This window comes from Culex pipiens, chromosome 2, assembly GCF_016801865.2.
Source record: "Culex pipiens pallens isolate TS chromosome 2, TS_CPP_V2, whole genome shotgun sequence".
In the NCBI taxonomy this organism is placed as follows: domain Eukaryota; kingdom Metazoa; phylum Arthropoda; class Insecta; order Diptera; family Culicidae; genus Culex; species Culex pipiens.
The window spans coordinates 216,011,758-216,027,856 of record NC_068938.1 but is presented as its reverse complement, the minus strand read 5'-3'; the positions used below and the strand labels follow the sequence as shown (position 1 = coordinate 216,027,856).

Sequence of the window (16,099 nt, the reverse complement as noted above, 5' to 3'; positions counted from 1 at the left end):
AAACGTCCTTACTCTTGAGTAAAAAATGTCAAGTTTAGTACCATATTTGACTGGAAATGACCTAATTTCGAAGGTATCTTTCAAAAACTGTCAAACTCAACAAAAGAAGTGCACAAACACCATCAGATAAGAGCGCATGTGGCTTAATTAGTGGCACTTGAATTGACGCTTATAAATCTCCTCTGCCTGGTGGTATATGACACCGTCAAGTGCAGTGATTCACTCAGTGCCAATAAACAGCCAAGAGAGTAGCTACGGTATCTTTTTCAGCGCTGTTTTGCATCACAGAGAAATAGGTATGGTTTGAAATGTCATAGCTGTTTTTGTTGGTTACCTTGTGAACCATTGATAAGAAACCATTTAACTTAGCTGAACTCTCAAATCAATACTGGATAGTTGCACTTGAACAAAGAAAATACGTTGGCACATGTGGTTCATCAATCATCACTTTCAACGTTAGCTTGTTCTCTTTTACCTGGATAACATAGAAAACATTTTTATTCAGTAAAAACTCACCATAACTTTCCCCATCATCATGTCTGGCCATAATTTACAGCTCCAGCTTGATTTGGCACCTAAAATTAAGAGAAGAAACCCTGCATTAGTTCAAAATACAAACCTTAGGCAACAAATTTCAAAACAACCTCTACAAAGAACTTCCCCAAGACGACAGTCTTTCAAACTCCAACTGCCTCTTCACCTGTGTGTCGCCCCGTCGAATGATAACGAGACACTGAGCTAAATGCCAACTTCAATAAGTGGCCCTGCTGGGAGGGAAGTGCAACCTGTACAAGAGTTGTCTGTTATCAGGATGAGGGCGGAAAACTAGCCAATATTGCATGGCGGAGTGAGTCATTTTGTTGGTTTTGAGTGGATTTTGTTTGGTTGAAATCTTAATTGGAGAAACATTTGAACTTTTTTTTGTAGATAATTACAAGATGTTAATGTTTAACACTTTGGCTACCAAGCTGTGAAATCGCGTATGGCAAATAATAATTTTTCCAAAATTTTCTACTTCAAATCAGTCTTTTTGCTGATTAAATTGAAAATTGATCTTGCAGATTCATGCTTGGTAAATCAGGTGTTAAATTTACTTAGTAGCATTCTTCCAGAAGATATCACTATTGAAACTAGACTAGAAGCAACCGACAGAATGTGTTTGTATATAGATAACAACGCTGTCGTACTGTTTCGTGCTAGAATAGGGTTGGTTCACAGGATTGCTCTCAGGGGAAATAGTCACTGCTACTGACTAATGACGTGTGCTAATAAAATTGAAAGTTGAAGTGAATGATCAACATAATTAAAGGAATTTACGGATAGAAACTTAAAAAGTTTTCATTTGATAAGATTTTGTTTTAACATTTCTATTTAAGTACATAAAGCTATGATTCATAACCTTCTATAAGGTAAACGAACGTCAAACATTTCTCACTATCTCAAACGTGAAATCCCCCCCGTTCGTAAGAAGACACTCGACAGCACAAAAATGCTTGTTTACCTTTTCTTTCTGATAAGCAACGCCAACAAGTTTGATGGGGGAAAGACCACTTTTCCGCCTGACGCATTCTGGGTCATTCATAAACTACTCAACGAACAATCAAAAATTTAACTAACATTAAAAAATAGAATGTTACGTAAGTTCCGGACGACCCCCACCACTTCAACGCTGCTCAATTTCAGGGGTCACCGCCAGAAGACCGCACCAACAGTTCCGACTTATCTGCCCGGGGCCGTGTTACGGTAATTGGCGGTTGTTTTAGATTAGTTCACGGCGTTAAAAATAAATCAAAGTAGGCACGGCCGTCTATTCGCGGACCAGATGGATTTGCCCACCATCCGAGAAGGAAGGAAGCGTTAAATGTGCGTGTTTGCTGAGATCTACGGCGTCTGTTATTTTGAAGTCGAGTTACGAATATGAAATATTATTATTCTGTCGATTTATGACGGGTGGTTGGACTTGGGCACCGTGAATGAGATTTGTATTTTTGTATTTTTGTATTTTTGTATTTTTGTATTTTTGTATTTTTGTATTTTTGTATTTTTGTATTTTTGTATTTTTGTATTTTTGTATTTTTGTATTTTTGTATTTTTGTATTTTTGTATTTTTGTATTTTTGTATTTTTGTATTTTTGTATTTTTGTATTTTTGTATTTTTGTATTTTTGTATTTTTGTATTTTTGTATTTTTGTATTTTTGTATTTTTGTATTTTTGTATTTTTGTATTTTTGTATTTTTGTATTTTTGTATTTTTGTATTTTTGTATTTTTGTATTTTTGTATTTTTGTATTTTTGTATTTTTGTATTTTTGTATTTTTGTATTTTTGTATTTTTGTATTTTTGTATTTTTGTATTTTTGTATTTTTGTATTTTTGTATTTTTGTATTTTTGTATTTTTGTATTTTTGTATTTTTGTATTTTTGTATTTTTGTATTTTTGTATTTTTGTATTTTTGTATTTTTGTATTTTTGTATTTTTGTATTTTTGTATTTTTGTATTTTTGTATTTTTGTATTTTTGTATTTTTGTATTTTTGTATTTTTGTATTTTTGTATTTTTGTATTTTTGTATTTTTGTATTTTTGTATTTTTGTATTTTTGTATTTTTGTATTTTTGTATTTTTGTATTTTTGTATTTCTGTATTTTTGATTAATTTTCAGATTAAAACTTTTTTTATAGAGTAAAATCATCATCACAAATTAAATTATTTTATCAATCCTAATTCTGTGCCACACGCGTCCCATGTCACCGTAAATCAACTTCCAAGCCATTAGCGCAATGTATTGCGAGTTGCGTGCAAAACTGTTGCGCTGTTCATGTGACGTTGGCGCCCCATCATCGTCATTTGACTACACTAAGAAATATCAGATCCCAAAATCGTGCACAAGTTCATGCAATTCAGAATCATGAACAAAGAGTTCAATTGTTAATGGTTCCGAAATTCATGAACGCTTGTTTACAATTTTGGGAGCAGATTTTTCTCCGTGTACGGAATTCGCTAGTCGCTAATGCTCATGAGGGAGGAAGGCAGAACTACATGGCGGCAAATGTCAGAGGCGCGGCATGATTCAGTCAGTTTCTACCATCATTTTGACGACCCGTACGCACTTACAAACATGTGGTTTTGGTTTTCGGAAGCAGCGTGTTTGTTTTATCTTTTAAAATTATGGAGGAAGTCATAGAACGCGTCTAACTGGCACGCTAGAATCGGCGAACGTTCTTGAACTTGAAACGTGCCCCGCAGGAAGGTTCGGTCTTGGAGAGGTAACCTTCGAAACTGCTCCGGTTGGCTCGGCTAAATCGATCCAGCTTAGTTTTGACCACCCCGAAGTTCAAGTGCGCCTCGAATCGATTTTCCCACCCGTGCCGAAAATATAATGGGATGGTCGCAGCAAGCCGCGGTTACTTTGTTTCTACGGCGGTGGCGGTTTTTTTTTACGGTTGCTCTGGGTCATGGCCAACTGTGCGGTGACAGTGGCATCATTTGTGGTGTTACAAGTGGCCAATGTAATTTGAGACCTTGAAGTGGGAACATTTGCCGGAATGTACATTTGGTTCTATTTGTTTGATTTAGATCAATCAATTAAGATCATGCGATGTTTTCAGAACATTAGTTCGCGGAATTCGCGAGACATTCGATATCTCGAATGACAAATGGTTGGGAAACTATCGGCGCTGTCTAAACAAACCGAGCTTGTCATTCAACTTACGCAATGTTGTTGCGAGGAAAATGTTTATTACGAAAATATCTCACAAAACGACGACTTATGTGTACAACACAACAAAGTCGGGTTGGACTTTCTTTTTTTTCCCATCTTCCTCAGAACATGCCGCAACGTAAAATTTCGTGGTATTTAAAAATATCTACCTCTTCGCGCGTTTGCAACGATTGGTTTGTGAAGAATGCTCGACTTGGTTGCACATAGGAGGCTTAGGACTACGAGTACACAATTAATACGAGTAATATTAAAAATAGGTTTCTCGATTGCTTGTCGCGAGGAAAAGTGTGATCAAGTTACCGCCGGTTGGCTTGTTGTGATTTGTCATTGATGACTTTTATTTATACCGCACGCGTGCGGCAGCGGCTACTTTGTTGGATTTCGGTGTACCTTTTAAAAATTACGAGATAACCAAATGTGACACTTAGTTAGAGGTGTTGATCAATTTAAGCAGGACGGCTGTTTCATCAGAATATAGATTTATTTCTTGCAAGATTTTTGTGTTAAATTAATGGGATCGGATTGATTTTATTTATTTTTCACCAGACAAATTTATTTAAATTGTAGAGCAATTCTCGGAAGTGGATTTTATCTTTTTTTTTATTCGTCTTAACTATTGGAAGCTTTTCCTTTTTCCAATGTTTCGGTAGAATTTTGGCAACTGTCCATTCAAAAATGGTATGTAATTGTTCGAAAATCTATATCTTTTGGAGACATTTTTTGATCGATTTGGAGTCTTCGGAAATGTTGTAGGTATTCAGACTATTCAGAATAAAAGGTACACGGATTTTTTCCGGGTTTTAAATAAACTTCTTCCGCAATATTTAATGGCCAAGTCCTTATTTTTTATTTTTGAAATGTTTTGATGTGTTTAAGGAAACAAAAAACTCACAACTTTTGAGCCTAACAGAAGTACGACCAAAAAGTAGGCGCAGAGTTACGATTTTTTTAAATGTGCCAAAAACATTTACAAAAAAAATCTGGAAATGATTTATTTTAAATCAATTTTGTAATCGATAGTATTCTTCAGAAATTTTGATTAAGTGTACCGTTTCAAGATATGCGCTACTTAAAATTAGATTTTAACCCTGTAATGCTCAATTTTTTTTAATTCTTTTGATTTTTTTTATTTTTTCCGCGTTCAGGAGGGCATTTTGAGCAGTTTTGATTGAATGAAAAACTTTACTTTTCTTGTTTTATGCTTTCTTTTTTAGTTGTTTTATTTTGTACTTATCCTGTTTTTCAAGGGTTCAAAAATATCTTTAAATGTTGCCTCAGGAACATTGAAGATTTGAGCTCAGGTTGCTGAGATATAGCTGATAAAAACACACAGGAAATTGAAGTTTTGAAAGTCTTACCATTTCCAATTCTTTATATTTCTAATGCCAATATCTCATGAAACATTTGTGAAATTTTATGATATTTTCGAAAATTTTGAAGATTTTGGAATCAAGACTTTTATTTCAAAAGGGTGTTTTAATACAAAACAAGCTGTCAAATTTTTAAAACGCGGAAATTTAATCTTTTGAGCTTTTTTTATTTTTCTTTTTTAAACCATAAAAAAATTTTTTAGATTCACCGAAATTCACCAAAAACCTATTTTTCATGCTTTTAAATCTATTTAACAAAATATCCTATTTATCCTATTTTAATCGAAACCATAGAATTAAAAAAAATCAGCTTATTATTTTTAAATGTAGCATTGGTTTACATTAATTCGTTTTTTAAACTTTTACAACATACAAATAAACTAAACAACAACAAAAAAACTAAGGTATATGATCTTGATTAAAGCAGGTATTTTTTTAAATATATTGCTGTGTTAAATATTTCCGTACCTATTTAATGAACAAACTTATGGCGGTAGTCATTGCATTTGTTAAAAGGTCATACCTATTTGACTTACTATAAAAGCATTCAAATATTTTTATTTTATTACAAACAAATCCCGGAAAACAACAGCTTGGTAACCAGCTAAAGATAACTGTGATAGAGATTTAAGCTTTTGTGGTAAGTAATTTAATAGTTTTATCGTGTGTTTCGACATTTTGATCATTATTTCAAGTGCTTCTTGTATTCTATATTTTCAGAAAACAATGAAGTTGTTCGATAAGAGTCGAATCCAGGCTGGATATCTTCCTCCGTGAAATCACGGACGTCGATTCCACCTGGACATCCCAGCTTTGAAGAGAACCGCAAACTCATTTCATATTGAACGATCATCAAGAGATTCCAATGAATTTGCAAGTTAGATACTAAGGTTGTGTTAGACTACTTAAAGATATAATAACGAAATAAATATGTTTTAAAATCCAAAAAAACTGAAATAATAATTTTTATTTGAAAAATATGACCACTTTCTCAACTCTTGGCCTCTCAAGGGGGCAAACCCCACGGCAAGCATTCAACTCACCGCACAAGTTGGGATCGAGTAGCAACTTGTTGAGCCAGTTCCAGCTTTTGCAAGCTCCGTCCGTACTGAACTGTGTTTGTATTGCAGATGTAAGCACGCCGCCGTACGGTACCCAGCAAACTCACTTTCGATTCTCTCATTTGTATTCAAAATTAGCCTCGCTTCGGAAGCATAAAATGTGGAGCCATGTATTTCCATTTAAATTCAATCAAGGTTTTGCTTAATGGTCATCTGATCTGCGATGCAAGTTGATAACCGACCAGGAAAGTCGATTTATCACTCGTCGTCGCAGATATATGCAAACTCATACTTTACCTTAACAGGTTGATGAATCACACTTGATTGTACATTCGACGATCGAACGCGACCGGACTCTGAATGGGTTTGACCTTCAACGGTTGTGGGACGGACTGCCATTATGGTTGACACACTCAAGTTCGTCTTTTTATTGATCGGCAAGCGCTGCTCTTTTTTATGTGGAATGAACCTCATTAGCTCATCCATTACCACCTATTGTCACTTTGTTATTGAGAATGTCGCAAGATATGCTAATGACCACTGGAGACATTGAATTTCTTCGACCTTGTAGGGTTCAATCGACTTATGTTCAACTTGTTACACTGCGAAAAGCACAATTTTCCAAATTTCAACTGACAATAGTTACAAGAAACCTTGCAATACATTCACCATACACCACAGCCCCACTTTACAACGTAGAATTGAAAACCGTTCCCCTGCAAGATAATAGAGAGACCTAATTAGCATTCGGGCCTCGTGCCGACGTGAAAAGGCGTTCACAAACTCACTGCTGAAACGGTTGGGAATTACCCACACGATTATCGTTTTCCCAAAACAGTTCACCTGAATGTGAATCATGATTGGCTGAACTTTTGTAGGAAATGATTTTTTTTTGTTGTAGGTTTCGAGGTCAACTTTTAACAGAAATTTGAATTATTTGAAGAAGTTTTATCAACAGATTTCTACAGATTCATTTCTGAAATGTTTTACATCCGGTTGAAAAACAATAATTCAAATAATTACACTAAATTTGTTTGTCATTAGCAGTAGTGTAGTGACTTAATTATTTAGAAATGAGTGCTAGAAGCTTCAGCAGAGCAGAGCGATGGGATCGCAAGTTCCTGTTTGCGTTTTAAAATGGAATAACACGTTCAAGATTAATGAACGTGATCAAATGGGAGCGTTTGAAGTGACATTTATTTCTCGCATGTCAGCTGCATCGGAACCATAAATAAAATAGGATTTTGAAATGCATTTTTTTTTTCAAAAAGTTTTAATTTACAAGAAAAAAAAAAAATAAAGGCGACGGTTTAAGTCCTGAGGCTGTATTTTATATTGAGTACAGTGAAAATTGCACAAATTTTATAGAGCAAATTCTCCCTTACAAACATTTTAATGCGCTTCTTTGACAGATACATTAAATCATCTCATGAAAACAATTTGAAAGTGCATAATTGTAATACACAAATTAAAAATCATTAAGATCATCATTAACCAATTTGGTCAATTCTACCAAAAGTTAAAATAATAACATACATATAATAACATACTAAATAGTAGTTTATGCAACAAGTTGCAAAAAGAGGAGTTTTTCAGCACGAGTCGTACATTTATCCAACGAGGTTCACCGAGTTGGATAAATACGAAGAGTGCTGAAAAAATCAAGTTTTGCAACGAGTTCCATACAACATTTTTTGCAATTCCAAAAAATACACACTGAGTGAAATTTTATGTCCAATTTTCATGTATTTTGTCAATAAATCGTTTAAATCAAAAAAATGTTGAAAAGTGTTACTTTTCGAAACAAGTGCTGAAAAGTTCAACTTTTCAGCACCCATTTGAGTGCTGAAAAGTAGAACTTTTCAGCATTTATTTTGAAAAGTGTTGCTATTCGATTCTGTTATTTTTGGTACAGAAAAGTAGGCTATTTCGTCGTTCAAGAATGACAGGAAAAGTAAGTAGTTTCACGACGGAATTGCAAAAAACATTTTACGTTATTCTTCGAACGAATCTTTATTATTATTTGTTTTGTTATTTTAACAACTAATCCGATCATCCCAATAACAGTTGGAGGTATTCTTCCTTAACAAAAAATTTTATTCCCAAGTTGTTCTGGCTTTCAAACAATATCAGACCAATAACAAATTTTGCTATGATAAAATGAACTGTTATTGAACTCTTATGCAAAAAAATATTTTTTTCAAGAATATTCCATACTACTTTCTGTTATTTTAACAGTATTTGTAATTGAAATGGCATGAATTTAGTTATTACCGTCTGTTTGGGTTCAGCGCAATGCGCTTAAAAAAACCCAGTTTTTATTTTCAAAAAATTATATCTAAGAATCATGATTTAATTTTCAAAAAATCATATCTTAAAATCATGTTGATGGATATTCACAATTTTTTCAACGAATCAACGAAGTCGATTTTTTTTTGAAAGAATGATAATGATTGAAAGAATGAAATACTTCACATTTTTTTAACGATCAAGAATAGGTGAATTTAAGAAATATAAAATAAACCTTTCAAAATATTTTAGAAGTCAAACTTTTTAATCTATTTTAAAGACAAACAGTTCTTGGAATGGAAAAAAATCAAGAATAGTTTCTTTTTACGAACTGGAAAAACTCACAAAATATTTTAGTTGTCTGTTTTTTTTCAAAAAATCTTTTTAAGTTTAAAAGAATGGAAAAAACTAAAAATATATTATGACTATCAAGAATAGGTTGTTTTCAAAATTGCCATGATTTTTTGCTAATTTATCCAATGAATATTTCTCGGGAAATGATCCAAAGCTTGCTCTTTAGTCGGAGCCAAAAGCTTCTTTAGTAAGAAAGGCAAAATTTCAACAATTTGTCCATTTGACCTTCTATTCACCTTCAACCTTTTGTCTGTTCGACTTCTAGCCTTCGCCCTTTTATCGCACATCCCATTTTTCGACCCACCCTATTTTGATTAAGAGCACTCGAATCGACAATCAAAAAAATACGGATTTAATTAATTTGGCCAAGCACTTTTTAGTTGGATCCTATTTGTTTTCAAAACGGGAAATAATATAAAATTGAGTTGAGATTAAAATTCAGCCCCTCTAAAATGATTCCAAAAATCAAGAGGAAAAATAATATAAAAAATTTAATAGAAAAACTTACTAAAAGTACTTGTAAATGAAATTGAAAACTTATGTTTTTCAATACTAAATCAAATGGGACATTTTCAAAGGTAATTTAAAAAACTATATGGTTCCGAAAAAAAGACCTGAAACTTTTGAGGAAATATTTTTAAAATAAATTCTTGGATATTTTTGAAATTTTTGATAGCATATTCCTCAAGTATAGGATAATTTCGGAGTTTTATATTTTTTGTAATACTTTGAACATAAAAAAATAGCAGAAACAAGCACAAAATACGTTTTTCGTAAATTGATGCACATATTTTTTCCTTTATGTGTTAAGTCTTTTTTCCATCTGTGATCCAATATTTTAAAATATATACTTTACTTTAAATTTATTCATTTGATTAGAATGCAAAAAATATATACAGTCCAGACTCGATTATCCGAAGTCTTTGAAAAAAATCCCTTCGTTTAATCGAATCTTTTTGTTTTCGTAGTCTAATTTTTGATTGTCAAGCTTAAGTATGACCACTAAAGCACTCTTAAGTAATTTAGAAGTTTAAAATGTACATTATTAAAAAAAATGTTCATAATTCGATTATTCGAAGTCCCACACAAACCATCGGATAATCGAACTTTGGGTAATCATGACTTCGGATAATATAGTCTGGACTGTAGTTTTCAATCTGTCTCTGATTTTTCATCGAATTTGTAAAAAATACCCCGTTCATATTTTGGGACAATGTTGAAGAAAGGGCAGACAAAACACTTTAAATTTTCATTAGCGCAACATTTAGAACAGAATATAAACATAAAATAATCCACACATCTGACTCCTACAGGGTTAATTTCAAAAGCAAAACAACCCGACTTCCCCACCTAGTTCCCACCACTCCTCATGCTTCACCACAACACAGCAAGGTAGTAAAGTTTAATTGAACCATCAAGAGGGAAAGAAGAAGCCAGCTAGACGGTGGAGGCTATTGAGTCCGCCAGACGGGCAAGGCGGAACTGTGGCAAAACCGCGCCACGCCGAGATTGTTCCGTTCCGTGAAAGAAAATCTTTGTGCCAACTTACCGCGTTTCTTCTTTCTACGACCTTCTTCTTGGATCTCCGGATGCTTGCCCAACTTCACTTCGGCAAAAACAGCTGACTTGTTGTTGTCTGGTTTGGCTTCGTCTGTGGGGACAACCACCTTCCTCTCTCACCGGACGCGCTGCAGCTTCCGAGTCCGATGTTGCTGTCTCTTTCTACGACCTCCTCCGTTACACCACCGCGCCGCGTCTTCGTCTAACGGTGGACGGACGGTTCCCCGACCTCTCTTTGTTCCCGATACCTTGTTTGATGACTACTTTGTGTGTTCGACAGACACCGACGTCCAAGAATTACAAAGAAGTGGTGATCTACCGGACCATGCTTCTTGTTCTTGGTCGAACCACGATGCTGAGCATCAGGTGGATGTTCTTCTGGACGCTGAATCAACAGACTACACTGACTACTTCACAAAGATCTTAGCTTGATGACTTTTATTAGATCTTTATCACTTCCCTCAAAATTAACGACCTCGAGACTACCGCACTAGAAGTCGCCTATCAAAGCCAATTTATCTACACTTTCATAGAAGCATACTATACAAGACACTACACCAACAACAACAATACGGATGCTATGACCACTAATTGCTTCTTCTTGAGCTACGAGCACACACTTACAGCAATTACAACTCTTACCGTCAAAACATACACCAAGTACGCGGAGAAACCACGACCTTTCCGAAGGCGAATCCGGCAAAGAAATTACGACCACCGCCGCCGACGCGTCAAAGGAGGCTGTGAGACACTACAAACAAAAATCTAGTAGTCGAGTCGTCGTAGCCAAGCGCTGTGAACCCGACCACGCGACACGAGCCGATGCAAGCGAATGAGCGAGGCACGGTTTGAAGTTTACGACGATGGTGCTCTCGCGGATCGGGAGTTCATAGACGCGCGGTCGGAACGAAGCGATTCGGGTTTTTGGTTTTTGTTTTCGGGGGCGATGGGAGGAGAAGTGGGAGGATGTGCATCACAGTGAGTCATGGAAGAGGAACATGTTTTGCAAGTTTGTTGGTTCGATAATTTGGTTATTTTCGGTATCGTTAGAAAGAATGCTTTAAAAATACTTTTCTGTTGCTTTTTTTTTCAAATAAAAAAGGTCTTTATATAAATTATTCATCATCAAATGCAATGTTTTGGGACTTTTAAAACATATTCTCAATATTGATTCGCTTCCAACATAAAATATGCTATGTAATAAAATTCCTTAAGTTAAATAAATCATATAAAATTGCTTCAAAAATCGAGACTATCCAAATGGTTTCTTAACTACAGTCACTTAACTGAAAATCAGAAAAAAAAAATAATTTTTTTATAAAAAGTTTTTTGTTTTAATACGTATTTTTTCCATTTTGCAGTCCAAACTCGATTATCCCAATTTTCGATTATCCGAAATTAGATTATCCCAAGGTTTTGGGACTTCGGTTAATCGAACCAAGAAAGATTTGTTTAGTGTTTTGCCTTCCTCACCTCACTGAGGCAAGGCTATAAAATCACTCAGAAATTGAACTTTTCAAATAAGCCTCCAAGATATACCTTTACGTATACATATCGGCTCAGAATCAAATTCTGAGCAAATGTCTGTGCGTGTGGATGGACGTAGAATTTTTTTTTCTCACTCACTTTTCTCCGAACTGGCTCGACCGATTTTGTCCGGATCTATGTTTTTGGATTCGTCTTCAGGTTTTTTAAGTCTTTTTTAAATTTCATCCGAATTGGTGCAGTACTTTAAAAGTTATGTTCGTATAACTGTTTTGGTTGATACAAAAAAGGGTCATTATTTACATAATTTGATAGCTCCGGCGGATAGCTGTCGGAACTTTCTGCTCAGTGCACGCACACAAACACTGCAGTGCTTTCAAATGATCCATTTAATTTATCATAGATGGCAGCACTCAGATATATAGTGTCTTTACTAAGTAAGCGTTAGCCAAAGCAAGGCTTTTACGAGGAAGGCAGCAACCACCTTCTGGTGGATTAAGTAACGTTTTTATTATGTTACTATTAACATGAAATTCAAATTCTGCGATTTTCAAAATCAAAATCAAATTATTCGCTCTACAGCATTGCCTTGGCGTTCTCGATTGCGAGATTCCTTCTCGAAACTAGGTGTTCGAAGGCTTGATTGTTGAGGCAATTGCAAACCTCTTTTTACACCTTAGCTTCCATCCATCCCGGGATTCGAACTGACGACCTTTGGATTGTTAGTCCAACTGCCTACCAGCGACTCCACAGAGACAGGACCCAGGGAGACGACTCCTACACCTGGACTGAGCTAACGACCTGACCTTTTTTGGTTAGTCCGGGGCCAACATTTACTTCCCGTCCGACGGAAGGCGTGATCAGACAAATCTCGTCTCGAAAAATGCCACCGGGACCGTCTGGGATCGAACCCAGGCCGACTGGGTGAAAGGCAATCACGCTTACCCCTACACCACGGTTCCCGGCTAATTTTATATATGTCAAATTTGAATGGATGATAGTCTATTACAAAAGGAAATGCATTTTTTCAATATTTTATCACCACCATTTTGGCCGCCATCTTGGATTTGAAAATTCTAAATCACTTTAACGTAGGCTATACTCAAGCTCGACAATCAAAAATATATAAAAAAGTTTTTTTTTTGTGATTCGTTTATCCGAAGATTTGATAATCCGAAGTGAAATTTTTCCAAGGTCTTCAGATAATCAAGTCTAGATTGTAATAAACTTGGGCAATCTTGGGTATAATAAATAAATAAAACTCTGAGAAAGAATTTTTAGATTGATTGCTATTATTTGGTAGTTGATTGATCACGATTTATTTCGTGATTCTTATATTTGTGTTTATTTTAATGGGATGAAACATTTCCTATGTCAAAATAAGCAATTTTGTATCATAATCAAGGCTGATCATACAAAATGGGTACGTAAATATATAATAATCTGTGATGGCATTATCTGATCGATTTGTTATCTTAGTTTCACTTCAAAAATAATTACATATTTCTTTTATTTCTTTCACTACAAGTTGGTTCCCCATATTACATATTTGAAATAAAAAAAAGTACAAAATTTTTAAATTCTAGGAATTTTGCTTCCTAATCCAAAAAACCCGATTACTAAATAAGGAAAGGAGCCAAAATTCCTAGAATTTAGGAATTTGGTACTTTTTTTTTATTTCAGTGAAGGATGGTTGAGCATGAGCATGAGCATGAGAGATCACCCATGGTTGCCCCTCCGTTGCTGAACAGAACCGTAATATCCTTTCAGCACTACTGATTATAGGCTTCGACGATCAAGTGGTGTTTCCCTTATCAACAGCATGTATGAATGCGCCGATGATTGCTAAAGCTAGATCAGTTGCGAATAGGTAACAGTCATTGGCCATCTACGGCGCCCGCCATGTCAGTTTGTAGACCTCGATTTTAAGGGACGGGAATGTTAGTTAGCGCAGGTGCATTACCGAGATTTTGATGAAGTGCACCATGCTCTATAGCAATTTTCAGGTTATAATTTTCTGAAATTTAAACATTTTATATTTATATAAAATACTTCATGACGAAAAACCAACCTTTAACAAAATATTTTTCAAAAGCTAAAAAAATCCTACAAATTTCTCGCTGAAACTTTGAAAATTAGATAGTAAGTTTCTAAGATACAGCCGCACAAAAAAATAAATCGATTAAAATTAATTTTTTTGCAATTCCGTCGTGATACTACTTACTTTTCCTGTCATTCTTGAACGACGAAATAGCCTACTTTTCTGTACCAAAAATAACAGAATCGAATAGCAACTCTTTTCAAAATAAATGCTGAAAAGTTCTACTTTTCAGCACTGAAATGGGTGCTGAAAAGTTGAACTTTTCAGCACTTGTTTCGAAAAGTAACACTTTTCAACATTTTTTTTGATTTAAACGATTTATTGACAAAATACATGAAAATTCGACTTAAAATTTCACTCAATGGGTGTTTTTCGAAATTGCAAAAAATGTTGTATGGAACTCGTTGCAAAACTTGATTTTTTCAGCACTCGTCGTATTTATCCCACTCGGTGAACCTCGTTGGATAAATGTACGACTCGTGCTGAAAAAATCCTTTTTTTGCAACTTGTTGCATAAACTACTATTATGAGTGAGAAAATCTCTAATAAATTGGCTGATTTCAACCATTTCTATTTTTTGTAATTTTCAATTCAGCTCAAACTTTGTGGGGGTCTTCTCTATGACTAAAGAAGCCATCTTGCGTCATTGGTTCATCCATAAAAGTCTCCATACAACTTCGGCAGCTGCCCATACAAAAATAGTACGTAAGCATTCGAAAATCTGTAACTTTTGAAAAAAATTTCTTGTCAAGTTAGTGTCTTCTGCAAAGTTTTAGATATTGATGAGGACTGTCCGATTTTTTTCATTAACTTTTTTTTACAATAAACTTAATTTCCCAAAATCGGTCGACCAAGCTAAGCTAAGCTAAGCTAATAAACTTAATTTCCCAAAATCCGATTTTTTATTTGAGAGATTTGTTGATATGTTTTAGGGGAATAAAACCCGCAAATTTTGGGCAATAGAGAAGTATGGTCAAAAATGTTGCCACCGAGTTAAGAATTTCTGAAAAAAATCAAGACTAACATTTAATTTTACGCATTTTTAAAATGTTGGTCTTCCTAAAAAATAATATTGTTTTAGAAAAGATCAGAAAATTTCACGAATGTTAAATTTTTTAATTTTTGAAAATCTGTTGCAGTTGCAGAGACATCGGCATTAGAAAATGATGGGTTATGGGCTATCCACAGCCACTTAACTTAGAACATCTAAATTTCTAAATAAAGTAAAATAGATAAGTTTTTTAAGAAAGTACGTAACTTACGGCCGCCATCTACAATCAACTTAGAAAATTTGCTGGGTTGTTTACCTTTGATATGGAAACGTCAACTTACCGCAGATTTTGAAATTTTTCAAACCCTACGTCAAGTTTCTAATTTGATTACTTTAATTCATTTACATTGATTCAAATTCCTAAGCTAAGAAGACTTGTCAAAGCTAAGTGGTTGTAGATAGCCCATTAGACTTAGAAAACCTCAATTTTCCTAATTCTTTTTCTTTAAGCCGCTATATTTCAGCAAACAAACGTCCAATCTTCAATATCTCTTAGACAATTGCATAACAAATTTTCTTAAAACATGTCGGTGGCTATATCTTGAAAACGAGACAAATACGAGTACTTTTTGAATGCAAATTCTAATTTACATAAAATAAACGAGATCAAAAACAATGTATGTGTGAAATTTCGACTTTTCTAATTTTGAAGCAAAATTAAGAAAAATTGATTTTTAAAATTGAGGCTAAGAATTTAGCAAATGCCACAATCTCACTATCCAAAACGACTTTTCCGCGAACGCCAAACTTCCGATTATGCTTTTTTCGGCCGTCTTGCATAAACCATGAGCATTCGTGAGAGAGCAAAGCTCTCTCTCGCTCCCTTTCCGTTCAGCATCCTTCTCCCATCACCACCACCCACAGCAAGCGGGTGGCCGCCTCCACTTGAGAGGAAATTTACAACCAAAACAAAACAGAGCGCCTTCTCAACATTTTCGAGCAAGAGAGGAATAGAGCATAATCACCCGCGGACAACAAAAAGCTTGCTATAATCTCGGTTATGAGAGGAGAGAAGGGCGACTTGTTTGTTTGTTTTCGTTGCAATGTCAAATACCTTTGCAAAGTTCTCTCGGTGTAGAACATTGAGTAAAAATTTGTAAGATGATGGGG

General features: G+C 34.7%; 1 protein-coding gene across 2 annotated transcripts in view; it reads right to left on the bottom strand.

Moving 5' to 3' along the window:
- The window catches only part of LOC120429776 (choline transporter-like 2), a 33,455-nt gene extending 22,576 nt beyond the window's left edge, over positions 1 to 10,879 (bottom strand). The window contains exons 1-2 of one of the 2 annotated variants that reach the window (XM_052706914.1): positions 10,342 to 10,879; positions 517 to 575 (exon numbers count right to left, since the gene is read on the bottom strand). In XM_052706914.1, the coding sequence (XP_052562874.1) occupies positions 517 to 547 (31 nt within the window). In that variant the 5' untranslated portion in view covers positions 548 to 575; positions 10,342 to 10,879. Of the gene's footprint in view, positions 1 to 516; positions 576 to 644; positions 796 to 10,341 lie in introns of those variants that run through there. The other variant, XM_039594835.2, reaches the window with a different exon arrangement.
- Positions 10,880 to 16,099: the final 5,220 nt, after the last annotated feature.